Source organism: Lepidochelys kempii, chromosome 17 (genome assembly GCF_965140285.1).
Source record: "Lepidochelys kempii isolate rLepKem1 chromosome 17, rLepKem1.hap1, whole genome shotgun sequence".
Taxonomy (NCBI): Eukaryota; Metazoa; Chordata; order Testudines; family Cheloniidae; genus Lepidochelys; species Lepidochelys kempii.
Genome location: NC_136396.1, coordinates 1,444,844 through 1,471,358, shown reverse-complemented (window position 1 = coordinate 1,471,358; position 26,515 = coordinate 1,444,844). Strand labels below are relative to the sequence as shown.

The following is a 26,515-nucleotide window of genomic DNA, read 5'->3' as shown; positions in this document are numbered from 1 at the left end:
CCTCAAGCGCCCCCCATTGGAGCCGACCCCCCTTGCATCCCCCCATCGGAGCTGATCCCCCAGAGCCCCCCTCGGAGCCGACACCCCCAGCGCCCCCCGTCGGAGCCCCCCTCGAAGCCGACCCCCCTCAAGCGTCCCCCCTCGGAGCTGATCCCCCAGAGCCCCCCTCGGAGCCAACCCCCTCGGAGCTGACACCCCCAGCGCCCCGCCTCGGAGCCGACCCCCCCTGCGTCCCCCCTCGGAGCTGATCCCCCAGCGCCCCTCCTCGGAGCCGACCCCCCCTGCGTCCCCCCTCGGAGCTGATCCCCCTGCGCCCCCCCTCGGAGCCCCCCTCGAAGCCGACCCCCCTCAAGCGCCCCCCCTCGGAGCCGACCCCCCCTGCGTCCCCCCTCGGAGCTGATCCCCCAGAGCCCCCCTCGGAGCCGACCCCCCCTGCGCCCCCCATCGGAGCCGACCCCCCCTGCGTCCCCCCTCGGAGCTGATCCCCCTGCGCCCCCCCTCGGAGCCGACCCCCCCTGCGTCCCCCCTCGGAGCCGACCCCCCCTGCGTCCCCCCTCGGAGCCGACCCCCCCTGCGCCCCCCATCGGAGCCGACCCCCCCTGCGTCCCCCCTCGGAGCTGATCCCCCTGCGCCCCCCCTCGGAGCCGACCCCCCCTGCGTCCCCCCTCGGAGCTGATCCCCCAGCGCCCCTCCTCGGAGCCGACCCCCCCTGCGCCCCCCATCGGAGCCGAGCCCCAGAGCCCCCCCTCGGAGCCGACCCCCCCTGCGCCCCCCATCGGAGCCGAGCCCCCCTGCGTCCCCCCTCGGAGCTGATCCCCCAGCGCCCCTCCTCGGAGCCGACCCCCCAAGCGCCCCCCCTCGGAGCCGACCCCCCCTGCGCCCCCCATCGGAGCCGAGCCCCCCTGCGTCCCCCCTCGGAGCCGACCCCCCCTGCGCCCCCCCTCGGAGCCGACCCCCCAAGCGCCCCCCCTCGGAGCCGAGCCCCAGAGCCCCCCCCCGGAGCCGGCCCCCCCCCCCGGAGCCGGCCCCCCCCCCCGGAGCCGGCCCCCCCCGGAGCCGATCCCTCCAGCGCCCCGCCCGGAGCCGGTCCGGGCCCGTCACTCCGGGAAGGCCCCTGTCGGCCCGGCCGCTCCGCCTTCCCGGCGCCGCCCTCCGGGTTCGCGGCAGGTCGGCCCCGCAGAGGCGGCTCCTGGGCCGGGGCCGGGGCCGCGATCGCGATGCTGCCGCCGCCGCTCGCCGCGCTGCTCGCCCTGCTGCTGGGCGCGCTGGTGCTGGGCCGGTGAGCGGGGGGGCCGGGGGTGGGTGAGCGGGGGGGCCGGGTGTCGGGGGGGTGAACGGGGGGGGCTGGTGTGTGGGGGGCCAGGGAGGGTGTGGGGTGAGTGGAGGGGGGCTGGAGTGGGTGAGCGGGGGGGCCGGGGGTTGGGGGGGGCCAGTGAGCGGGCGAGCGGGGGGGGGCTGGAGGGTGAGCGGGGGGGCCGGGGGTTGGGGGGGGCCGGAGGGTGAGCGGGGGGGCGGAGTGTGTGGGGGTGAGCGGGGGGGGCGAGGGTTTGGGGGGGCCAGTGAGCGGGCGAGCGGGGGGGGGCTGGAGGGTGAGCGGGGGGGCCGGGGGTTGGGGGGGGCTGGAGGGTGAGCGGGGGGGCGGAGTGTGTGGGGGTGAGCGGGGGGGGCGAGGGTTTGGGGGGGGCCAGTGAGCGGGCGAGCGGGGGGGGGCTGGAGGGTGAGTGGGGGGGCGGAGTGTGTGTGGGTGAGCGGGGGGGCCGGGGGTTGGGGGGGGCCAGTGAGCGGGCGAGCGGGGGGGGGCTGGAGGGTGAGTGGGGGGGCGGAGTGTGTGTGGGTGAGCGGGGGGGCCGGGGGTTGGGGGGGCCAGTGAGCGGGCGAGCGGGGGGGGCTGGAGGGTGAGCGGGGGGGCGGAGTGTGTGTGGGTGAGCGTGGGGGCCGGTGAGCGGGGGGCCAGGGTGTGTGTGCGCGGTGTTGGGGGGCTGGTGAGCCAGGGCTGGGGTGCGTGTGGGGTGAGCGGGGGGGCTGGCATGTGGGTGTGGGGCAAGCATAGGTGGGGGAACAGAGGACATGGGGAGGGAGTGAGGGGCAGCGTTAGGCGCTAAGGGGGCAGGTGCTGGTGTCCGGGTACCCCAGAGTGTAGTTGCTGCACACTGGAACAGCTGCCGTTTCTAGTGGCTGGGGTGGGTTCCCTGGGGGCCCCCATCACCCCACGAACCAGGCCCCCCAGCCTTGAGGCCCCAGCACATTTCCCCAGAGGTGAATTGGGGGCCAGGACTGTGCAGCTGGGGAGTTGTCCGTTGCCCCAGACACCCTGGACTTGGGTTTCTGTGCGCCCCCTCAGAAGAGACCGATTGAGGCTCCCCTAAGCACCCTGCCTGGCACTGCCCAGGCCATTGTGTGCCTGGCTCTGGGCACAGGCGTCGTGGCCCCCCTGCTTCCCCCTCCGGCTGGCACTGCCCAGGCCATGGCGTGTTCAAACGCAGACTCTGTGCCACTCCCGCATTGGCACACAACATTTACTCTTTATATTGTGGCAATGCCCCACTCAGGGGTAGGGCCCTGTGGCAGTGGGTGCTGCAGAGACTCAGTGATCAAGTCCCTGCCCAGGGCTTGTTCCATGGGGCTGTGATTAATCCAGCTGCTGCTGGACCTACAGCGAGGTGAGTTGTTTCCTGAGCTGCAAGCAGAGGGTGGGACAAGTGTTCAGATTGGGAGTGACAGGGAGGCCCTCCGGGGGCTCTCGGAGAGCTGGCATTTACCCGCTCGGAGACCTGGCATTTACCCGATCTCTCTTTGACTTGCCTGCAGGTGGCTTGTGTGCCGACTGGCCACTAACTGGTGTCGTCAGAGGCTCCGGGCAGAGCTGAAGATTGGTTCCTTTGGGTTCTTTTGGCTCCAAAACATCAGCCTTAAGTTCCAGCAGGAGCAGCAGACGGTGGTGGGTACTATACTCCTGAGGGCATTCTGCGCCAAAAAATTAAAAATTCCTTGCATGATATTTTAAAATTCTGCAAGTTTTATTTGTCAATAAATAAATGCAGAGGCTCCAGTATGGAGGTGGGGAGCACAGACCGCTGGCTGCACGAAGGTGGGAGATCACCCTGCAGCTTCCCCACCCCAGGGACACAGACTCAGCGGTGAGGCTGCACCCGACCCTGACTCAGCACAAGGCCTGGGCCTGCCCCAGAAACACTCTGAGGCCCTGCCCCTCTCTGCCAGACACACCAGCTGTGGGTGGGCAGACTCAACCAGACAGGATCCAAGTGTGGAGGGGCTCATGTGGGGGGAATCCAGGTGTGGGGTCCGAGGATTCTGTGTGGGACAATCTGGGGGCAGGCAGCTCAGCGGGGGGTCTCGGTGTGGGGGGATCTGGATGCACAGGGGCTCGTTGGGGGGGTTCCAGGTGCAGGGGCAAGGGGACTCTGCAGGGGCTTCCAGGTGAAGGTGGTTGGGGCTCAGCGGAGGGGTCTGGGTGTGGAGATCTCAGCAGGGGAGTGTGGGTGCTGGGGGCATAGGGCTTGGTGTGATGGGGTTTTGGGTGCAGCTAGTTGGGGGTCAGTGGCCTGGGGGTCTGGATGTGGGGGCTCAGGGTGGTGCAGGAGGGTACTTATCAGGGTGGGGGGTTGAGTGCAGGGAGCTCAGTACAGGGTGGCCTGGGTGCAGGGGTGGGGGTCGTGAGGGAGGGGGTCTGGGTGCAGGGGGCTCCAGAGGCAGGGGTTGAGGTTCAATAGGGTGGGGTTCGGGTATGGAGGGCTAGGGGGGTTCTGGCTTGGCAGTGAGTATGGGAGGTCTGGATGCACAGGGGTCAGGAGGATGGGGGAGCAACTTGCTGAAGAGTGACCCCTCCCTCCCCCGCAGCTGAGAAGCAATGGGGGCAGGAAGCAGGGGAGGATGTTGAGCTTCCTGCAGCTGGGGGTGGGTCTGACCCAGCCCCAGCCACTCCTTGCAGGGAAAGAGGAAGTCCTGTCCTCTTCTGCCTCCAGCGCAGTTGGGACGAGCAGCTGATCCCAGCTTAGAGTGGGAGCCACTGGCTGGGGTGTCCCCAGCCCTGCAGTGATTTACCTCTCTGCTGGCTGCTCCGGGTGCCTGAAATGATGAATCTGCTCTGCTAGGGAGTGGTGCGTGACTCCTCTTGCAGCTTCCCTTTGCTTCCCCATCAGAAAGTCATTTTTCTGCAGGGAAGCAAAGAAATCTGCGGGGAACATGAATTCTGCGCACTCCTAGTGGTGCAGAATTCCCCTAGGCGTAGTACTAGAGGCGCTCAGAGTGACGGGGATCAGCTCCTCCGGGTATGCGAGGCCTCTGCCTTCCCCCACAGTGACCCGCTGAGGTCTCACATCCCATGGCAACCGCTCATGCAGCCACTGGAGTGAATCCCCACGTGGCTAGTCCTTTCCACCTAGCCCCACTGCTGGCCCTAGGCCCTTCCTCCCCCCGTACTCAAACCCTGATGCTCGCCCATCTGCACAGTGTGATGCCAGCTAGTCCGTGTGCTGGCAAGCTGAATGGGAGCTGGGAGTGGGGGGAGAGAACACAGGACGGGTGAGCATTACAGGGTGGGGCTAGGCTCTGTAGCTCCACTGACTTTTTTGTCTGTCCGTTTGCAGGAGATTGACAATGTCTGGATCTCCAGTAAACTCCTGAGCCACGAGCTGCCGTAAGTACCCACCCTGGCTCTTTCCTCGCTCTCCTTTCTGTGCTTGGGAGCGTGGCTAGACCCTGACTCCACTTGCCTTGCCAGGGTCCCCCAGCTCTGCCCGTAGGCGTCGGCCTGCTGCGGCAGGTCACATTCTCCTGCTCTCTGCCGTAAGGAGTGACCAGCTGTGACTCCCCTGGCTGCGCAGACTGTGTGGGGGCAGGACATGGGGGCACTATGGGTGGCTGGGCTGATGTAGGGGAGGGACTCCAGGCTGTGTTAAGCTGCAGTAATGCGTGCTGTTGCTGTTCCTCTGCGCAGACGCTACCTCGCGCTGTGTTTCGGCGAGGTGCGGGTCCGCGTGGATCTCCAGAAGGCACCAGCGGCAGGGTCCCCAGTCCCTGAGGCTCCAGCTGAGGGCGGCAGAGAGGAGAACAAGGGGGACCTGCCCATTAAACCCTCCCTGCTGAGAGTCCTGAGCCAGGTGAGTCTCCATGTGCTGGATCTTAGGAGGAGGGTGGGCGGGGAGCAGGCCTAGCTCCTGGCAGACGCTCCTCACTATGGCCCCTTTGCTCCCAGCTCTTCTCGATTCACGTGGAGTCCATCAACATCATGGTTCTGCACGTGGCCACCTCCGAGTCCCTGTGGCACATCCAGCTCACCAGGACGCGCCTGCTGCTGGACAGCGACGGGAAGCGGTAACTCCACCCTTGCTCTGGCCTGTGGGACCAGGGCTGGGTAACAACCACGTACAGCTCCCTTGGCTCACGAGAGCTCTGTTGTGGCCTTTGTCCTGGGAGACCATTCCCGTCCCGTGCCTTGTAGAGCTGGGCTGGGGGCCTGCTACTGGGACTCCTGCCTGGCAACATCCTTTCCGCCCACCCTCCCAAGGGCTGTTAAAATCCTCATCTTCTACCCCCTCCCTCTTGGTCAGCAGCTCTCTCTAGCCACTGGAGGGCGCCCCAGGAGCATGGCACCCTAACCCTCTCCCTCCTGGGACTGAGACCATCCCAACCCCTGTGTGATGCCTGGTTCTTGCGGGTGGCAGCCTCCTGCTGCATGGTCCAACTCTAGGGTGGATGCTCCGGGGGCTGTAGCACAGACCCCAAGTTGGAAAGACCTGGCTAGGGGGCAGCAGGGCCCCTCTGTGCCTGGCAGGTCTGAGCTGAGCTTTCTTCTGCTCTCCCCCCAGCCTGGACTGTGAGGTGACCCTGTCCCAGGTGAACAGCAAGGTGCTGAAGAGCAGCCAGCTGGTGAGTATCCAGGGTGGGGGGCCCTGCAGCTGCCCAGCCCCTGCTCTTGGGGAGCTCATGCTGCCTATCACCTGAGCCCACCCGGTGTGGCACCAGGAGGCATGGCGTGAACCACAGGGGCTCCCAGCTGGAGATGCTGGCCAGTCCTGGAGCCCGGCGAGCGATGCTGCCAGGTGGGGCTGTAGCCTCGGGGGGGTGTAGGACACTGCAACCTCCTGCTTTCTGCACTGTGACCAGGCTGCCTGTGGGCACCGGTTGTGGGCTGCAGGGCTGCACCCGATGCACATAAATGGAGTGGCTAGAAGCTGCCCCCATCACCATGGGCTCCCTCCCCTGTGATGTCATCTCGCTCTCCTTGACCCTCTGCCCCCCATGCAGGATGACACATGCCTGGCAGAGCTGGTGCTGGCTCTCACCTTCTCCATGGAGGTCAACGTGAGCAAACGGCAGCTGGTGGGCATCACCCTGGGCGTGTGGACCCTGCATGCAGAGCTGCATGAGGGGCTGTTCTGCAGCGAGCTGCTGCGCCGGGCAGCCAACGGAGTGAGACGCAGCGGCGCAGGGGACCAGCCAGGTTGCCTGGCCCCAGGTCGGCCAGCCATGTTCCCTGGGAAGTCTCGGGGGGCTGCGGGGAAGGGAGAGGGTGCCCTGGGACCCCCATGTTCCCTGCACCTCTGAGAATGCGTCTGGCAGAATGGGCATGGGGTGGTTTATGCTGTCTTGGGTCCCAGCCAGGGGTCCTCTTGGGCAGGTCAGGCCATTGCTGCCTCCTGCTGGGGGGAGTGGGGAGCTCTGGGGTGAGACTCCTGCCTGTGACCAGGTCTATCCCTTGCTCCCAGGCCCCGGGGAGGCCCCAAAGTCTCTGCCCCTGCTGAGCTTGCACACTCTGCAGCTCATCCCCAGCAAGGCGAAGGTGGAGCTGGAGAACACCAACGTGGTGCTGTCTGTGAACAGCCAGCAGAGGTAATGGGGAGCTGGCACCATGACAGGCCCGAATGCCCAGCCCAGCGGCTCTGCTATCCCTCCCGCCTGCAGGCGCCCTCCTGAGGCCCATGCCTCTCCCCTGGCTGCCCTCTGCTGGGCATCCCCTCCCTGAGGGCCTCCAGCCAGCAGGGTCCAGACGTGAGTGGTCCCTGGGGGAGGCAGGATTGCTGTGGGTGAGAAGGCCATGGGCCAGGCTCCGGGTGGCTCTGGAGTGGGGGCAGAATGAGCATGGCCTGTGCTCCCTTGGTCGCCCCTCCCTTCTGAGGCCGTGAGGAGCGCTCTGCCACGGGCTGGGCTTGGCAGTGATGGGGCAGGGCTGGGCCGTGCCCGGGATCTATGCTGGCCACCAGTGGGCAGGGCAGGAGGGGCTGGGTGGTGGAGCTGTGGCTCCCTTCTGGGTGTCCTGTGACTCTGCCTGGCTCCAGTTCTTGTGGGTTCAGGCACCTCACGTGGACCCTGAAGCTGCTGCAGTTCCTGTATCAGCGAGACGAGGAGCAGATCCCGCTGCGGAACTTCATGCCCACCTCCGACCTGGGCCAGATGAGCACTGAGCTGCTGCTGGAAGGCGAGTGCGGGGGGCTGCTGCGGGAGGAGTGGCTCTGTCCAGGGGACTGCGGGAGGAGGAAGGGAGATCCACACCACTCTCTGCCCCAATGGGTGGGGCTGGGTACTCCAGCTCCGCAGCATGTGCGTGGGGGTGGCTGGCTAACGCCCATAGCTCTGCTTGGTGATGGCCGCCCCTTCTCCCCACAGATGGCCTGCTGCTGTCCCAGAGCCGCCAGCGTATCGTGTGCCTGAACTCCCTGAAAGCCAGCGTGCAGGTGAGTGCGTGACTCTGGCGGCTGTGTCCTGGCACCTACCGAGCCGGCTGGGCCTGCTGACATGCGCGTGAGCAGCGGGGAAGAGGTCTTGCTCACACCTCCCTTCTCCCCATCTCTAGGTCACGGCCATAGACCTGTCAGTTGCTGTTCTGCTCAATACCTGCATTGTCCACTATCGCCACCAAGAGTTCTCTCACTGGCTCACCGCGCTGGCCCAGGAGTGCCGGGGCCCAGGAGTACCGGCCCCCCTCCAGAGCCACAGGCGAAGGTACATATGGACCCAGGGAGGGTGATGGCTGGTGTCGTTAACCACCCCCTGGTCTCCAGCTAGGGTGCTCAGCAGCCATGGTCACCTCCCTCGGAGCATGGGCAGAGCACACAGAGTGCCGCGGTTTGAGGGTTAACTGCACCTTCCCTTCCCCGCCAGCTTCCTCCAGGGTATCCACTTAAGGTTGCAGGCTCCCAACCATGGGGAGGCCCAGGTCTCACCCTCCAGACGGGGCTACCTCTCTTCAGGGGCTACACGGATGTCTGCCAGTCGCCAGCTAGCCCCCACAAAGCGAATGCCTTTCTTCGTAGGGGAAAAGCAGTGCTGAGAGAACATCAATCCACCCCAGGTTGGGGCCACGTGCCTGGGTCAGCCAGCAGCCTGAGGGGCCCTAGCCAAACCCTTACCAGCCCTGCTGCATTGTGGGGCCCTGGCTGGCTCTGAGTCACAGGAAGGCCTGGGGGTCCTTTATGCAAAAAGCCTTTTCTTTGTGTGCTGGGCTCTGGGAAGCAGTAAATGCAGCCCCCCCGGGGACTATCACCTGAGGGACTCACCTCGCTGAGCCCTGTGGGAGGAGCTGTGGTAACCTACCTCCGTGGAGCTGCCTGCCAACCCCAGCCAGTGGTGAGCCAGAAACTGTACCGGGCGGGCCCCAGAAGTGCCGCGAGCGGTGTGATACCTGCCCCATGGAGCATTCCTGCCCTGGCCCAGAGCATGGCCTGGTTCCCTCCACTCAGCAGGAGCTGCGCAGCTTGGCCTCTCTGCAGGCGAGAAGCAGCCCTTGGGGCTGGGCTGGCATGTGGCCTGCTGTGGCCCTGGGACAGGAGCTCCCTCCAGCCCTGTTCTGTAGCAGGGGGGCTTGGGCTCACTAATCCCATGGCGCTCTTCACCCTCTGGCAGGAGCTGCCCCCAGATCTTGGCTCCCATCATCCTCTCTGCCTCTCTATCCAACGTCAGCATCTCTGTGCAGCTGGGGGACACGCCACCCTTCGCACTGGGCTTCAACACCGTCTCTGCAGGTAGGAGCCTGAGACGTGACAGGGCGGATGCAACCCAGCCTGGGCAGAGCACGGCCTGGGCTTTGGCTGCTGCCATGCCCATGGGGCCCCTCCTCTGCTTTGGAAAGGGCTCTGTGGCTCCCAGGGCAGTGCCTGCAGCTGACAGAGAAGAGGCAGGTCTGGGCTGGGGCCCTCTGGCATGGCGTGGAGGGGCAGAAGGTGATGGGAATGGGTGCTCCAGCCTGGCGGGGAGGCCTGGATGGGCACTGCTCTGCAGCAGTTCCTCAGCTCCTGGGTCTGGGTCAGGATTGTTTCCGGGGGTGAGGTAGCAGCTTGGTCCGCAGCCCCAGGGGAGCACGCTGGCCCCTGCCTCGCACACTCCAGCGGGGCGTCCGGAGGGCCCCGGCCCATGCTCACCTCCTGCTCTGTGCCCTCAGACTACCAGCACCTGCGCCCCCAGAGCGTGCACCAGCGGGGAGTGCTGGCCATCGACCACCTGTGCTGGCGCGTGGGGAACGACTCGCACATCCAGAGAGCCCCGCACCCACCCAGCATGCACGTGTGGGGAGAGGCCCTCATCCTTGACTCCTTCAACTTGCAGGTGAGAGGGGCGGCCCGCCAGAGCGGGGGAGGGAGGATCAGCTCCCCCCCACCGCCCCAACAGGCATGGGCGCGGCTCCCTTGTGAGGCAGTGGGGAGGCGCTTCCTTCCCCCCCGGACCCTGCAGTGGGGAGGGGCTCTGCCTGGGCTGGGCTGGGAGTGGGAATGTGGCAGTTTCCGAGCTGCCAGCCAGTGACTGGACTGTGCTCCCTGCAGGGCAGCTACAACCAGCCCCTGGGCATGTCCAGCGCCCAGGCAGACACGCTCTTCCTGGACTGCACCATCCAGGGGCTGCAGGTGGAGTCGTCGGACACCTGCACCAAGTGCCTCTCCAGGGTCCTGTCCCTGCTGCACCCAGGGGCCAGCCCAGCAGAGCCTCTGGTGGAGCCAGCCCCCTCCCTGGGGGAGTCTGCAGGCCTGCTCTGGAAGGTGGACCTGAAGGTGGAGGATGTGAACCTGTTCACACTGTCCAGCCTGGTGGGTAAGTGACCAGGTGGGGCTGCTTGGCGGGGGCAGCACCATGGGCGGGCAGCCATCCCGCAGGACCTTCTGCGCCAGCCAGACGGAGGCAGTAGTCCTTGTCTCGTCCTGGCTGTCGGCAGCTGTTGGTCCTCCCTGCACTGCCCAGTGCGGGGGACTTCGAGGGCTGTGCCCTGTCCTGCCCCCAGAGATAACCTCCTGTTTCTGCCAGGTTCCTTGGAGGTGAGGCTGGACACGCTGATTGCCCTGGGCAGTGCTGAGAGCTGCACTGTTAGCATCCAGGGCATGGCGCTGGCTTTGGTGAAGAGCATTTCTGAGAAGATGCAGCCCTGCTGCAAAGCCCCAGCCATCCGTTGCCCCATCCTCAGCATCTCCATGCTCTCCTTCACCTACCACAGTAGTGTCCACGCCCTGGAGGTAGGTGCTGGCCGCTGTCCTGGCAGAGGGCAATCTGGGATGGCAGTGCCAGGCAAAAGATGTGCCCGTGGGCTGAGTCGGAGGGGGCTGAGTGACCAATCAGGTCAGGGCACCTGCTCATCGTCCCACTCACACTGGGACTTCAGTGGGGCTATCAGGTGAGGGCGAGCGATGGGCTCTCAGCCTAGGCCCTGTGCATCCGTGTCACACCCTGCCTTGTGGCTGGAGGCCTCTGCTGCAGCATGTAGCAGGGCTGGGGAGGGGGGAGGGGGGGTCAGGAGTGAGGTGGCCAGCAGAGCAGTGGGGGAGCTCGCTCGGCCCCTGCCTGCTCTGGCCCTCCTGGGCTCTCTCGGCCCCAGGGCGTGCTAAGAGGCGCTGACAGAGCAGAGACCCAGGCCCGCTTGCCTCTTTCTGTGCCCTAGGTCCAGTGTGGCGAGGGCCTGACCCTTCTGTGGAGCCCCCCTGACCACATGTATCTGTATGAGCACGTCCTCGCCACGCTCCAGTGCCGTGACATGCTGCAGAGCACCTTGGGCCGAAGGGGTGCTCCCTCCTTCCCCCCGGAGCTCCAGGCCGCTGAGGCAGTGAGCCCCAGCAAGCCTCCCAGCCCAGCCCAGGGTCTCCCAAAGAGAGTCCTCAACCTGACGCTGGAGATGAGCTCTGCCAAGGTCACGGCCTTCGTCTCTGAGGCCAGCTACATCAGCCTGGTGGCGGAGCGGGTCTCGATAAGCTGGCACGGCAGTGCCCTCCATGCCTACTGCCCTGACCTGGCCGCCGGCTTCGACGAGCACAGCATCTTCAGCTTCAAGGAGGTGGAGGTGCAGCTGCTGCCGGAGCTGGAGGAGATGATCCTGCATCGCAGCCCCTTCCCCACCCTGCGCACCCTGCGGAACCGCGTCTGGGCCTTCTCCTTTGCCAGCGTCGTCATCGAGCTCCCCTACCAGTACGACTTCTCCCGCACGCTGGACGAGGCCATAGGCGTGCAGAAGTGGCTGAAGAGCCTGCACCGGCAGGGCCGCCCCCGGACCTCGGCCCTGCCCCCGGACCTCCTGCTCAAGGTGCAGCACTTCTCCTGGGTCTTCCTGGACGACGTCTTTGAGGTGAAGCTGCGGGACAACTACGAGCTGATGAAGGACGAGAGCAAGGAGAGCGCCAAGCGGCTGCAGCTGCTGGACACCAAGGTGGCGGCTCTGCGCAAGCAGCATGGCGAGCTGCTGCCCGCCCGCAAGATCGAGGAGCTTTATGCCTCACTGGAGAGGAAGAACATAGAGATCTACATCCAGCGCTCCCGGCGCCTGTACGCCAACATGCCTATGCGGAAGGCTCTGCTCACCTGGACCCTCTCCAGCCTGGAGCTGGTGGCCCTGGCTGATGAGTCCTTCCACGGCGTGGAGCGTGTGCTGGAGCAGATGAAGGACCTGGACAGCGTCAGCCCCTTCCCACCCGAGGGGCTGGAACTGGTCACCCAGTGGTGCCGCATGCTAAAGGGCAGCGTCAAGACCTTCTTCGGTGAGTGTGTCTATGGGGCTCCTCAGCCCCCATGGCCATGTCAGCTCTGGGCTCTGGTTCCCTGGCATGAAAGTGGGGGCATGACGGGCACCCAGGCCACATGCAGTGGGAAGCACTGTGGTTCCCCCACGTAGGGTCCCTCTGAACTAGCGGGGGGTGTTGCCTGCTCGGCCTCTTGCCCAGAGGCTGGGGAGAGTGAAGAGACCACTGAATGCATGGCCCCTCCCAGGGACCCTGGGGGTGAGTCTAACGCAGGCTCCCCTCTGGTCCGGCAGTCAGCGTGGTCTCTGGCTCTGCCCCACAGTGCGGATCCGTGACTACCCACGCTACCTGTTTGAGATCCGGGACTGGCAGCTCTCGGGTCGGCTGATCGGGACGGAGCAGAGCGGCCAGGCCTGCTCTCGCCGCCGCCAGCTGCTGAAGCTGGGAGCGCCATGGGGGGATGCTGCTGTGGAGAGGAACATGCCTCCCTTGAAGTTCTACCATGACTTCCACTGTAAGTGGGCTCTGGGGGGCCTGATCCTACAGGCAGGCATGCGGTTGGGGTCCAGAGTGGGGCTCCTTCTGGCTCTTGCTGAAGGAGCTTGGGCTGGGTTGGCTGGGAGGGGCTGGGGGGCCATGTGGGCTCCAGTTGGGACTGGAGGAGCACCGCTCTCGTGACAGGGTCACACTGATTTGGGGGTGGCCTTATCCCTGGCACTCTGGACCGTGAGCTTGGGCCAGGCTTAAGACACCGGGAATTGTGGGGGGAGGTGCAGGTGCTGGTCGGTGCGAAGCAGGCTTGTTCCCCTCTGAGCTGAGTGGAGGGAGGATTAGTGATGGGCCCACGTTTCCCCCCACCCCAGGGACTGGGCAGTGCCTGGGGTTTGGGATCCTGCCCCCTGGGGTCAGGATGCTGGAGTGGGGCTGCGCTGGGTAGCTTTGGGGGTCCTGGGGCAGCGCTGTGGAAGGGAGGGTGCAGAAAGTAACTTTGGGCCAGGCTGTATCTGGTTGGGGCAGGGACCGGGAGCTGCCCTGAGCCGCTGTCTGTGTCCCTAGCGGAGATCTTGCAGTACACCATTGTTTGGGGGCCATGCTGGGACCCGGCCTGGACCCTGATTGGCCAGTCTGTGGATCTCCTCACCAAGGCCTCGGAGGATCCCAGCCCCACCCTGCCCTGGTGGGATAAGAGCCGCCTTCTCTTCCACGGGGATTGGCACCTGGACATCGAGCAGGCCAACCTGCACCAGCTGGCCACCGAGGTGAGACTCGCGTGGGGTCGTCCAGGGCGCCTGGGCCCCCCCACGGCCTGGCGGCCTCACGCTCCGCCTGTGTCTTGCAGGATCCGTACAACACCACCGAGAACATGCACTGGGAGTGGAGCCACCTGGCCTTCCTCTGGAGACCTGGCCAATTCGTCTTCAAGGGCGACTTGGACATCAACGTCCGCACGGCCTCCAAGTGAGTGTCAGCCCAGGGGGCGGGGGATGGGGGCTGTGATCTTGGAGAGCAACCCAGCACCTTCTCCCTGAGCAGGTACGATGACTGCTGCTTCCTCCACCTGCCCGAGCTCTGCATGACTCTGGACCTGCAGTGGCTTTGCCATGGGAACCCCCACGACCATCACAGTGTGGTGCTGCGCTCCCCAGAGTTCGTGCCCGAGCTGCCCGTGGGGCAGCACCATGACTCGTACCGGGCCTTCCGCTCCGAGAACCTCAACCTCTCCATCCGGATGGACCTGACCCGGCCGGGCGGGGGTGAGCGCTGCCCCGCAAGGGCACTCCAGAGCTGCTGGAAGCCAGCGTGGCCCCGTGCCAGCTGCTGCTCAGCCACTGACTGGAGCGTGGCCGTTCCTGCTAGGAGCTCTGGGGGCTGCTGGTTTGGGGCTCTGTGTTTGGGAGGCGGGGGGTCCTTGGAGATCCCCTGTATCCCTCCCCCGCTGCCTACCTTGGCCAGGGGACGAGCTGAGTGCTCGTGGGCTCTGCCATCCCAGGGAGGGCGGGCTCCTGGCGAGGGAGGGGCCGGGGGGGCCGGGCAGTGGCTGCCGTGTGCACAGTGCTGCCGTGTGTTGCTCTCAGAGCTGTCCCAGCCCCGGATCCTGCTCTACAGCAGCACTCTGCGCTGGATGCAGAACTTCTGGGCCACCTGGACCAGCGTGACGCGCCCCATCTGCCGCGGGAAGCTCTTCAGCAACATGAAGCCCGGCAAGAAGAAGCTGGGGCAGCACTACAAGCAGCTCTCCTACACGGCGCTCTTCCCCCAGCTGCAGGTGAGGCCGGGCCCCTGCGCGGCGCAAGGCTGGCCCTGCGGCTGGCCCTGCGGCTGGTGAGGTCCCTCGCGTTCCCTGCCCCCACCAGCTCAGTGTGGCGAGGTCCGTCGGCTGTCTCTCTCCCCCATCGGCTGCTCTCCTGCGTCCCGTCCCGTCCCCCCCAGCTCAGCGCCCTGGGTCTGCTTCCCTTAGGTGCATTACTGGGCCTCCTTCGCCCAGCAGCGGGGGATCCAGTTGGAGTGTGGGCAGGGGCACATATTCACGCGAGGGACTCAGCGGCTCATTCCCCAAGGTGAGGCTGGGGGCCCTGCCTGGCAGGGTGGGGTGGGGGCGAGGGGCAAGGTCCCCCCACTGATGGCTCTCTCCTGCCCCCAGCTGGCACGGTGATGCGGCGCCTCATCTCGGAGTGGAGCATCACACAGATGGTGAGCGACCTGAGCTTCGTCACCGTGCACCTGATGGCGTCGACCTGCGACGAGAGCGCCGACCACCAGCTCGGCTCGCTGGTGAAGAAAACTCACCTGCTGAGCCTGTCCTCCCTCACCTACCAGCGGCACAGTAACCGCACGGCCGAAGAGGTACCCACTGGCTCGCGCTGCGCGCAGACCCCTCCCGCGCCGAGGCAGGGAACAGGCCAGCGACTAGCGCTCTGGCTGTCTGCAGGGTGAGCCCTGGATGAGGGAGAAACTGAACAGGGCCCCACTGGCTGCAGACTCAGCAGCCTTGGGTGCCGCTGATCACCCTCTCGAAGAGCTCAGCATGGGCGGGGTAGCTGGCCCAGAGGGACAGTGACATGACCAAGGCTACCCCGCTGGGGGTGACGCCCGGGTGTTCCCAGCCAGGGTGCTCCCTACTGGCCACAGGGCCTCCCTGCTGTTGGGCGGGTTTGAGCGGGGAGTCGCTCTGCCCTGGCCGTTGTCTGACCCCGGCTTGGCTCCAGGAGCTGACCATGCGGGATGGGGCCGACGCCTTCCACACCCACCAGCTGCAGCTGGTGGACCTGCGGGCGTCCTGGACCACCACCAACCGGGACATCGCCTTTGGCCTCTACGACGGCTACAAGAAGGCGGCTGTGCTCAAGCGGAACCTGTCCACCGAGGCGCTGAAGGGGTTGAAGATCGACACCCAGCTGCAAGCTAAGAAGCTGAAACAACGCCTGCTGTCCGCTGCCCTTCCCCCGCAGAGGGGGACTGGCACCACCAGCGAGCGAGGCTCCTCGGGGGGTGAGTGCCCAGCCGCCTGGGTGGGACCCTCGGGATGCCGCTCGGCACACAGCCCCGTCCCCCAGAGCTGCACAGCTCGTTCCACACATGTCCTGCCTCAGTACTGACCCACCTCAGCACCCACCATGGCCAGCTGGCCAAGGGCTGGCTCCCTCTCCCTCGGCCCTGACCCCCCCCGTCTGCTCCCAGGGGCCTCCCTCCCTCGATACTGACCCACCTCAGCTCCCGTCACAGTCAGCTGGCCAAGGGCTGGCTCCCTCTCCCTCGGCCCTGACCGCCACCCCCGTCTGCTCCCAGGGGCCTACATGCTGCAGAAGCTCATTGAGGAGACAGATAAATTCGTGGTCTTCACGGAGGAGGAGTCGGGGGCCAGCGAGCAGCTGTGTGGGATCGCTGCCTGCCAGACCGACGACATCTTCACCCGCAACTGCCTCGTTGAGCTGGTCAACTGCCAGGTACCCCGGTCCCAGCCAGGCTGCTTCTGGGACAGGCCAGCCAGAGCTCCTGCCCCGCTCCCTACAGCGCCCCCTGCTGGGAGAGGTGGTGACTCAGCTGCGTCTTTCTTTCCCTGGCGCTGCCGCTGGGGCAGACACTGCAGGCCTTCGTGGCTCTGGTTTATCTCCCGGCTCGGCCGCCCCGTCCTGGAGTTGGCAGGGTCACTTAGGGGCCTGTTCCCCTGCAGATGGTGCTGCGTGGTGCAGAAACCGAGGGCTGTGTGATTGTGTCGGCTGCCAAGGCCCAGCTGCTGCAGTGTCTGCATCACCCCGCCTGGTACGGAGACACCCTGAAGCAGAAGACCTCGTGGACCTGCCTGCTGGATGGCATGCAGTACTTCGCCACCACTGAGAGCAGCCCCGCTGAGCGGGAGGACGGCCAGCTGTGGCTGGAGGTTGGTTGCTGTTGGCCGGCTGCTTGGCCGGAGTGAACTCAGGTGGGGTAGGGGGTCCGCGGCTCTTTGGCTCCCATGTGGGAGGGGTTTGTCACAGCCACAGCCCCAGGGTGCTGAGACGCAGAGGCCTAAAAGTGAGGGCAGCCCTGGAGCCCCCTAAATCCATGGCAGGGCAGGATCCCAGTGCCAGGCAGCTGGGGGAGAGGGTGCCAAGCCAGCCCCAGGGACAAGCCCCCCAGCCGGCCAGCTCTGGCTGGGCTGGGCCCGAGGCCTGGGGAGTCACCAGTGTCCCTCCTGCCCCAGGTGAAGAACATCGAGGAGCATCGGCAAAGGAGCCTGGACTCGGTGCAGGAGCTGATGGAGAGTGGGCAGGCCGTGGGCGGCATGGTCAGCACCACCACAGGTCAGCCTCGGGCCTGAGAATCGTTCACACCAGCACCCGGGGATTGCTGGGCCCTCTCTTTACCCTTGGTCCTTGTCTGTCACCTGAGGGACAAGCAGAGCCAGCCCAGCTGAGAGCTCTGTCCCTCTCCTGTAGCGCCCCACGCTGGGATGGGCTTGGGGTCCCTGCCCAAGGAAACATTCTGGGGTAACTCTCCAGAGGACTTACGTGCATCCCCTTCCCCCACCTTGTGTTCAGATCCCAGAGGTTTTCCCCCTGCCCCCTACCCTTGCCCCTGCACTCTGATGCATCAGACTGTCTGAGAATCGGGGCCCTCATACCTGGGGGTGGCAGCACCGGCCCTGACAGCTGCCATGTTTGGCCCCCAGACTGGAATCACCCCTCAGAAGCCCAGCAGACCCAGCAGGTGCAGAGGATCATCTCCCGGTGCAGCTGTCGCATGTATTACATCAGCTACAGCCATGACATTGACCCGGAGCTGGCCACACAGATCAAGCCACCCGACGCCCCAGCCAACCAGGAGAAGGAGGATCTGCTGAAGAAACAGGAGGGTGCGGGCCTGCGCATTCTGGGTCGTTCTGCTCCCCTCTGGGAGGGAGCTCCTGGGGGCAGGCCACGACCACAGGCCTCAACATGCCGAATTCTCGTGTAACCCTTAGCAGGGGCTGTATCTCCCTTGGATCAGAGCTGGGCAGCTGCAGTCGGCTCCGGTCAGTAGGGCCCTGGGGTGTCTGGCACCGGGTGCAGTCTCTGCTTTCCCTTCTTGGTGCTGATCTCCGGTTCGTTCTGCCTGGTTCTCGGAGGCCAGGGAACGGCACTCACAGCCAAGTGCACAATTCATGCCGCGCTCCAGCAAAGCCCGGCACAGGGTGGCAGAGCATTGTGGGCTGGAGAGACGGGTTTGTCTGTGCCTGCTGGGGCCTGTGTAGCGTCTCTGAGCTGTCATTGCCTGGGGGAGGGGGTGGACTTGGTCTCCCCAGCCCTGGCCCTTGTTTGTGTGTTAGCCCCGTAGGTGGTTCCCTCTGCAGCTCCCAGGGACTATACCGACCCCCCATGTGCTCTCCTAGCACTCCCTGGCTGTCACAGGGGCTGCCCCAACGCCCGTCCCTCTCCTCGCTCCCCAGGAGCCGTCGACACTTTCACGCTGATCCACCACGACCTGGAGATCTCGACCAACCCGGCGCAATATGCCATGATCCTGGACATCGTCAACAACCTGCTGCTGCACGTGGAGCCCAAGCGCAAGGTACCCGTGGGCCTGAGCGGTGCGCAGGCGTAGCGAGTTCCCCAGAGACCCCTCACCTCTCCTGTCTCTCTCTGGCCTCAGGAGCACAGCGAGAAGAAGCAGAGGGTGCGGTTCCAGCTGGAGATCTCCAGCAACCCTGAGGAGCAGCGCAGCAGCATCCTGCACCTGCAGGAGGCCGTGAGGCAGCACGTGGCCCAGATCCGCCAGCTGGAGAAGCAGATGTACTCCATCATGAAGGTGAGGCCTGGGCGTGCGGACTGCAGGTCCCTGGGTCGGGCCTGCTTAGCCTGGGGAGGTGCTGACTGATGCCGGCTCTTCGGTCCCTGCAGGATGACAGTAAGAACGAGAACCTGCTCGAGCTGAACCAGAAGCTGCAGTTGCAGCTGAGCCAGGAGAAGGCTGATCTGCAGCTGGAGAGTGAGGAGCTGAACATTCTCATCAGGTACCAGCCCCCACCAGCCTGATGTGCAGAGCAGGGAGGCAGCTTGCCCAAGACCTGCTGCCCCCCTGGTGCTGCCCAGTCCCACCGCCTTCCAAAGCCACCACGCCACTGCCCCCCGGCTCTGCTTCCCCGGGGCTCCCAGGCCTCCTCTCCCCCAGGCTGCTCTGAGGGGCTGCCCTTCGACTGGCCCTAGCCCCGGGGCTGCCCAGGGCCTGCTCTCACGGCTTTCCCGCGCCTGCTTGGGCAGGTGTTTTAAAGATTTCCAGCTGCAGCGGGCAAACAAGATGGAGCTGCGCAAACAGCTGGAGGACGTGAGTGTGGCCCGGCGGACCGAGTTCTACTTGGCTCAGGCGCGGTGGCGCCTCACCGAGGAAGACGGGCAGCTGGGCATCGCTGAGCTGGAGCTGCAGCGCTTCCTCTACAGCAAGGTACCGGGCCCAGCGGGCGGGCTCCGCCATTGAGGAGGAGAGGCAAGGGGTGCGCTGGGGTCCGCAGCCTGATGGCTCTGTTTGCAGGTGAACAAGTCGGACGACACGGCAGAGCATCTCCTGGAGCTGGGCTGGGTCACCATGAACAACCTCCTGCCCAACGCCCTTTACAAGGCAAGTACCAGCCCAGCGGGAGGCTGAGTGGGGCCCTGGCCGGGGCGGGGGCGTGGCGGCAGCCAGCCTGTGGGTGGGGTTTTCAGAGGGGTCACCAGGTCCAGCTGGGCCTGTGGCTGGCTGTGCCCCCACCGTCTCTGCATCCCCATCTATGCCCTGCAGGTGGCGCTGCGCCCTCAGAGCTCCTGCCAGTCGGGCCGGCAGCTGGCTCTGCGGATATTCAGCAAGGTCCGTCCGCCAGTGGGAGGCATCTCTATCAAGGAACATTTTGAGGTGAGGCTACGGGTGGATCCTAGGGGTCGGTAGGCAGGCCCGGGGCTGGTGTTCTGCTCCTCTGTGTCCCCAGTAGGAGGTGCTGTAGGCAACAGGGCAGGCGCACCCATCCTGGTTGGATATCTGGGTGAGGGGGCCAGGGTCCCCTGGGCTGCAGGGCGGCACAAGGATTTGTGCACTGGCCCCTGACGTACTGCTCCTCTTGCAGGTGAACGTGGTGCCCCTGACCATCCAGCTCACGCACCAGTTCTTCCACAGGATGATGGGCTTCTTCTTCCCTGGCCGCAGCGTGGAGGAGGAGGAGGTGGGGGATGAGGAGGATAAATCCAAGCTGGTGACGACGGGTGAGTGTGCTCTGTGGGGAGGAAGAGAGGGGCCTAGCACAGGCCAGCTCGACCCCCCCAGTTGAACTCAGTGCAGTGATGGGGTACATGCTGGCTGGCCAAGAGACCCCCAACGGGGATTGTAAATGGGGACTCCTCGTCGTGTGGGGTCCCCTGGGTCCAATCTCGACCCAATGCTATTCAGTCTCTTGTCAGTGGTGTGGAAGAAAATATTAAATCCCTGGGGGGTAAAGTTTGGAGCTGAGGCCCAGACTGGTGCAGTGGTGGATAATGGTGGGATAGGGCAGTTCTTGAGAGCAATGTGGATCACCGGGGAAGCTGGGCGCCTTTGGCCAACCTGCATTTTAATGCAGACAAAGGCTGGGTCCTCCAGCTAGGAGCCAGGAACGCAGCTCTCACTTACGGGGGGGCTGTGTTCTGGAAAGTGGGGACTCTGATAGGAACATGGGGTCATGGTGGAAACCAGCTGAAGCGATGGGCTGACTAAGAGGGCAAATGCAATCCTTGGCTGGATCCGCCCAGGAATATGGAGCTGGCGTAGGGAGGTGATCCCACTGCATACGGCCCATGGGAGACCATTACGGGGGTAGTGCTGGGGTCCACACTTCAGAAAGGACATGGGCCAGCTGGAAGGGCTCAGAAAGGAGCTGCAACGATTCGAGGTCTGGAAAACCTGCCTTACGGTGACGGGAGAGAAGCTCAGCCAGTGCTAGCCAAGAGAAGAGGAAGAGTGACTTGATCGCGGTCTGTAAATACCTACCTGGAGGAAGGTCTGTGAGCGGAGAGGGCTCCTCAGTCTAGCAGACAAAGGCTGAACGAAACCCAGGGGCTGGGAGCTGAAGCCACGCTGGGAATACGGTGCCCATTTTTAGCAGTGAGGGTCATTGACCATTGGACCAGCTGAAGGACCTGGTGCACTCTGTGGTGCACTGAGTGTCTCTGTTTCTACCAGCTCTGCCCTAGTCCAGCCAGGGTTCTGGCTGGCTGCAGGGATCAGTGTGGGGATACTGCAGTGGGTCAGGCTGGATAACCACAGTGCTCCCTTCTCTCTCAGGGATGCCCGTGGTGAAGCCGAGGCAGCTGATTGTGGCTGAAGACTCACTGGGCCCAGGGAAAGGAGTCGCTCAAGGACTGAACCGGACGTCAGGAGTCAGGAGGTCATTCCGGAAAGCCCCCGAGGTACCCACCCCACTGCTTTCGCGGGGAGTCTCCTTTAAAGCCTCCCCAGGAAGCGTCTGTTTGGCTCCTCTTGAGGCTCAGACAGTCTAGAGCCAGCGATTGCTCCCGCAGTGCCTGGGGGCAGTGGGCTGGGCAGTTCTGCCCCAGGGCTGTGAGGGATTCACCCACTTACCCTCACACTTGTCAGCAAAGCTGCCCCTTGCATGCTGAGCAGCTGGTGCAGACCAGGGGGTGTCATCCTGGGTCCCCTGGCACGTGGCAGGGAAGAGAGATGAGCCTTGGCTGCTCTCCTGAATGAGCTGGATCCGCCCCCTTCCCACTGGTCCAGTGGCCAGCTGTGCATCTCTTCCCCCTTCTCTTGCTCTGTCCCTCCCAGCACCCCGTGGACGACATTGACAAGATGAAGGAGCGTGCGGCGATGAACAACTCTTTCATCTACATCAAGATCCCACAGGTGCCACTCTGCGTCAGCTACAAGGTCAGTGCCTGCCTCCAGCACAGTGTCTGGGGCAGGGTGACCCCGAGGGTGCTGGGGAGGGAGGGGACAGCTGTGGTCCCGTGCCAGGGAGGGAGGGGACAGCCGTGGGCGTGTGCTGGAGCGGGGCCGGCCCTGGAGGGTGCTGGAGAGGGAGGGGATAGCCATTGGCATGTGCTGGGGTGGGGCCGGCCCCAGAGGGTGTAGTTGGAGGGGTTGTGTGTGAGGGGCTGCCCTGCCCTTTGATTGGCCCTATCCCTAGGGCTGCCCAGGGGCTGCTCTCACGGCTTTCCCTTGCCCGCTTGGGCTGAGCTGAATTCACTTTCTGCCTCTCCTCTCTCTGCCCCACGGGCCGTGGGTAGTACAGGGTGCCTGGTACCTTCTTGGGGCAGGGAGCCCCTGCCTTCTTCCTGTGCACTGTCACTGCTGTCTGTCTGGCTGGGATGCATGACTCTTCTGAGCCGTGGGGCAGAGGGGAGGAGGCCATTCCTGGGCCCCAGCACACTGCCCTCAGCAGGGGCCCTGTGTCCCCGTTTCCGCTCTGGGTCCCCTCTGCCCGTCTCCGCTCCCATGAGCCCAGGGGTTCTGGCTGCTGGGTCTCGCTCCGAGCCTGTAGGAACACGGCCAGCGGCGCAGGCCCATGATTGGCTGGCTCTGGCCGCGGGGTCTGACACGTTGTCTGGCGCAGGGCGAGAAGAACAGCGTGGACTGGGGTGACCTGAACCTGGTGCTGCCGTGCCTGGAGTATCACAACAACACGTGGACGTGGCTGGACTTCGCTATGGCAGTGAAGCGGGACAGCCGCAAGGCATTGGTAGCACAAGTAAGGGCCCGGACCCTCCCCCCACTGCGGGAGCCCCAAACTGAAGGAGCAGGGGGGGGATCTGCTCCAGGTTTTCTGTTAGCCCTGGGGACTGAGTTATACCCCCTCCCACGCTGGTGCCTGCTGCTGTCTGGTTCCAGTTTGCTGCCCTCCCTCCTCATCTTCTCCTGAGTTGTGCTGGGCCTGTGCCCATGGCGAGTGTCTCTCTGGGCAGGGCAGGGAACATATGCGCGGCCAGACTGGGTCAGACCGAAGGTCCATCTAGCCCAGTATCCTGTCTTCTGACAGTGGCCAGTGCCAGGTGCCCCAGAGGGAATGAACAGAACAGGGAATCATCCAGTGATCCATCCCCTGTCGCTCATTCCCAGCTTCTGGCAAACACAGGCTAGGGACACCATCCCTGCCCATCCTGGCTAATAGCCGTTGATGGACCTATCCTCCATGGACTTACCTGGTTCTTTTTTGAACCCTGTTATGGTCTTGGCCTTAACAACATCCTCTGGTTAAGGAGTTCCACAGGTTGACTGTGCGTTGTGTGAAGAAATACTCCCTTTTGTTTGTTTTAAACCTGCTGCCTATTCATTTAATAGAATCATAGAATATCAGGGTTGGAAGGGACCCCAGAAGGTCATCTAGTCCAACCCCCTGCTCAAAGCAGGACCAATCCCCAATTAAATCATCCCAACCAGGGCTTTGTCAAGCCTGACCTTAAAAACCTCTAAGGAAGGAGATTCTACCACCTCCCTAGGTAACGCATTCCAGTGTTTCACCACCCTCTTAGTGAAAAAGTTTTTCCTAATATCCAATCTAAACCTTCCCCACTGCAACTTGAGACCATTACTCCTCGTTCTGTCATCTGCTACCATTGAGAACAGTCTAGAGCCATCCTCTTTGGAACCCCCTTTCAGGTAGTTGAAAGCAGCTATCAAATCCCCCCTCATTCTTCTCTTCTGCAGGCTAAACAATCCCAGCTCCCTCAGCCTCTCCTCATAACTCATGTGTTCCAGTCCCCTAATCATTTTTGTTGCCCTTCGCTGGACTCTCTCCAATTTATCCACATCCTTCTTGAAGTGTGGGGCCCAAAACTGGACACAGTACTCCAGATGAGGCCTCACCAATGTCGAATAGAGGGGAACGATCACGTCCCTCGATCTGCTCACTATGCCCCTACTTATACATCCCAAAATGCCATTGGCCTTCTTGGCAACAAGGGCACACTGCTGACTCATATCCAGCTTCTCGTCCACTGTCACCCCTAGGTCCTTTTCCGCAGAACTGCTGCCTAGCCATTCGGTCCCTAGTCTGTAGCTGTGCATTGGGTTCTTCCGTCCTAAGTGCAGGACCCTGCACTTATCCTTATTGAACCTCATCAGATTTCTTTTGGCCCAATCCTCCAATTTGTCTAGGTCTTTCTGTATCCTATCCCTCCCCTCCAGCATATCTACCACTCCTCCCAGTTTAGTATCATCCGCAAATTTGCTGAGAGTGCAATCCACACCGTCCTCCAGATCATTTATGAAGATATTGAACAAAACCGGCCCCAGGACCGACCCTTGGGGCACTCCATTTGATACCGGCTGCCAACTAGACATGGAGCCATTGATCACTACCCGTTGAGCCCGACAATCTAGCCAGCTTTCTACCCACCTTGTAGTGCATTCATCCAGCCCATACTTCCTTAACTTGCTGACAAGAATACTGTGGGAGACCGTGTCAAAAGCTTTGCTAAAGTCAAGAAACAATACATCCACTGCTTTCCCTTCATCCACAGAACCAGTAATCTCATCATAAAAGGCAATTAGATTAGTCAGGCATGACCTTCCCTTGGTGAATCCATGCTGGCTGTTCCTGATCACTTTCCTCTCATGCAAGTGCTTCAGGATTGATTCTTTGAGGACCTGCTCCATGATTTTTCCAGGGACTGAGGTGAGGCTGACTGGCCTGTAGTTCCCAGGATCCTCCTTCTTCCCTTTTTTAAAGATTGGCACTACATTAGCCTTTTTCCAGTCATCCGGGACTTCCCCGGTTCGGCACGAGTTTTCAAAGATAATGGCCAATGGCTCTGCAATCACAGCCGCCAATTCCTTCAGCACTCTCGGATGCAACTCGTCCGGCCCCATGGATTTGTGCACGTCCAGCTTTTCTAAATAGTCCCTAACCACCTCTATCTCCACAGAGTGCTGGCCATCTCTTCCCCATTTTGTGATGCCCAGCGCAGCAGTCTGGGAGCTGACCTTGTTAGTGAAAACAGAGGCAAAAAAAGCATTGAGTACATTAGCTTTTTCCACATCCTCTGTCACTAGGTTGCCTCCCTCATTCATTTCATTTGGTGACCCCTAGTTCTTATGTTATGAGAAGAAGTAAATAACACTTCCTAACTTCCTCCACACTAGTCACGATTTTATAGACCTCCATCATGTCCCCTTTTAGTCGTCTTTTTTCCAAGCTGAAAAGTCCGTCTTATTCATCTCTCCTCATACGGAAGCCGTTCCATACTCCTAATCATGTTTATTGCCCTTTTCTGACCCTTTTCCAATTCCAATATATCTTTTTTGAGAGGGGGGACCACATCTGCACGCAATATTCAAACTTTGGCGTACCATGGATTTATATAGAGGCAATAGGTTATTTTCTGTCTTATGATCTATCCCTTTCCTAATGATTCCCAACATTCTGTTCGCTTTTTGACGGCCGCTGCACACTGAGTGGATGTTTTCAGAGAACTATCCACAGTGACTCCCAAGATCTTTCTCGAGTGGTAACAGCTAATTTAGACCCCACCATTTTACACGTATAGTTGGGATTCTGTTTTCCAATTTCCATTACTTTGCATTTATCAACATTGAATTTCATCTGCCATTTGGTTGCCCAGTCACCCAGTTTTGTGAGATCCTTTTGTAGCTTTTCGCAGTCTGCCTGGGACTCAACTATCTTGAGTAGTTTGGTATCATCTGCAAATTTTGCCACCTTGCTGCTTATCCCTTTTTCCAGATCATTTATGACTATGTTGACTAGGACTGGTCCCAGTACGGATCCCTGGGGGACACCACTATTTACCTCTCTCCTTTCTGAAAACTGACCATTTATTCCTACCCTTTGTTTTCTGACTTTTAGCCAGTTACCAATCCATGAGAGGACCTTCCCTCTTACCCCATGACAGCTTACTTTGCTTACGAGCCTCTGGTGAGGGGGGACCTTGTCAAAGGCTTTCTGAACATCTAAGTACACTCTATCCATTGGGTCCCCTTTGTCCACATGCTCGTTGACCCTCTCAAAGAATTCTAGCAGATTGGTGAGGGATGATTTTCCTTTAAACAATCCATATTGACTCTTCCCCCAAAAAATCACGCTCACCTCTGTGTGTCTGACAGTTCTGCTCTTTACTGTAGTTTCAACCCATTTCCCCGGTCCTGAAGCCAGGCTGACCGGCCTATAACTGCCGGGGTCACCGCTGGGGCCTTTCAAAAAATCAGCCTCACATTAGCTGGCCGCCAGTCACTTGGTACAGAAGCGGATTTAAATGACAGGCTGCAGATGAGCTGTCTGGGGGGCTGCTGGAAATGCCCGGGCTGGAGTGGGCACTGCTGTCTCTGCCAGGCTCACTCTGCTCGCCCAGATTGCTGCTAAGTCCCTGCCTCTGGGGCAGGCTGTGCAGGGGAGCCCCAGGCCACGAACCCTAGTCAGGTCTGTGGCTGAGCTGTTGCAGCCAGGACAAGCCTTGGCCTTCCCCCGCCCGTGCTGTCTCCTGACCCTCTCTCCGCCGCGCAGGTGATCAAGGAGAAGTTGCGCCTGAAGCCAGCTGCTGGTGCTGAGGCCCGAGGGAAGCTGGAGAACAAATCTGACGGGACCATCCAGCAGCAGCAGGAGGAGGATGAGAAGGCGCGGCTACTCATTGGCCTGAGTGTGGGCGAGAAGAACCCCAGCAAGAAGTCCATCTTTGGCAGGCGCAAATGAGGGCAGCACCCGTCTGGCTGGGAAGGGACGCGGCAGCTCCTGCCACCTCTTGGGCACATGGCCCCTTTGCAGGCCTGAGCTGGCACAAACAGGTCTAGGTGGGGGCCCTTGGTGGCACAGCCCAGCCATGGCACAAGAACTTGATGGACTGATGGCACGGGCAGAGCCCCTGTCCAGGCAGGGAGCGGCATGGCGGTAGGGGGACACCGCGCAGCGTGAAGTGGCTCCCCAGCCGCGGGAGCTGGGGCGGTGGCATCACCCAGGCCTGGGGCTGCCTTCATTTGCACAGAGCCTGGGTGGCGAGGAGCACTCTCCTTATTCCTGGTGGGTCCTGCACTGGCAGCACTGGGCCAGCAGCTCTGTCCGCACTGCAACGTGGCCGCTCCAGTCTGGTTACTGTTGGGAAGTGGGCACTGAGGAGAATTTAAATAAGAGCTTTTAATTTGGA

At 62.9% G+C, this 26,515-nt stretch overlaps 1 protein-coding gene across 4 annotated transcripts; it reads left to right on the top strand.

Annotated features, from left to right (window-relative positions):
- Positions 1-1,162: 1,162 nt before the first annotated feature.
- On the top strand, positions 1,163-26,515 carry BLTP2 (bridge-like lipid transfer protein family member 2). 4 transcript variants are annotated; one of them, XM_073315103.2, is made up of 39 exons: positions 1,167-1,279; positions 2,809-2,938; positions 4,608-4,657; positions 4,958-5,120; positions 5,216-5,334; positions 5,829-5,889; positions 6,268-6,478; positions 6,729-6,852; positions 7,314-7,438; positions 7,627-7,694; positions 7,814-7,962; positions 8,863-8,981; positions 9,398-9,561; positions 9,777-10,041; positions 10,252-10,457; positions 10,880-11,966; positions 12,271-12,462; positions 13,005-13,207; positions 13,288-13,406; positions 13,482-13,702; positions 14,024-14,214; positions 14,407-14,506; positions 14,590-14,792; positions 15,155-15,437; positions 15,735-15,892; positions 16,120-16,326; positions 16,630-16,729; positions 17,098-17,280; positions 17,854-17,975; positions 18,057-18,212; positions 18,305-18,417; positions 18,665-18,845; positions 18,933-19,019; positions 19,182-19,292; positions 19,501-19,636; positions 20,691-20,815; positions 21,192-21,293; positions 21,979-22,113; positions 25,882-26,515. In XM_073315103.2, exons 1-39 carry the CDS (start codon positions 1,218-1,220, stop codon positions 26,065-26,067), a joined length of 6,717 nt encoding a protein of 2,238 aa, XP_073171204.2. In that variant the 5' UTR covers positions 1,167-1,217; the 3' UTR covers positions 26,068-26,515. The 4 variants fall into 4 exon arrangements, with proteins under 4 accessions (XP_073171206.2, XP_073171204.2, XP_073171203.2 ...); XM_073315102.2 differs by having other exon boundaries at positions 7,299-7,438; XM_073315104.2 differs by lacking the exons at positions 1,167-1,279; positions 2,809-2,938 and adding an exon at positions 2,964-3,137 and having other exon boundaries at positions 7,299-7,438.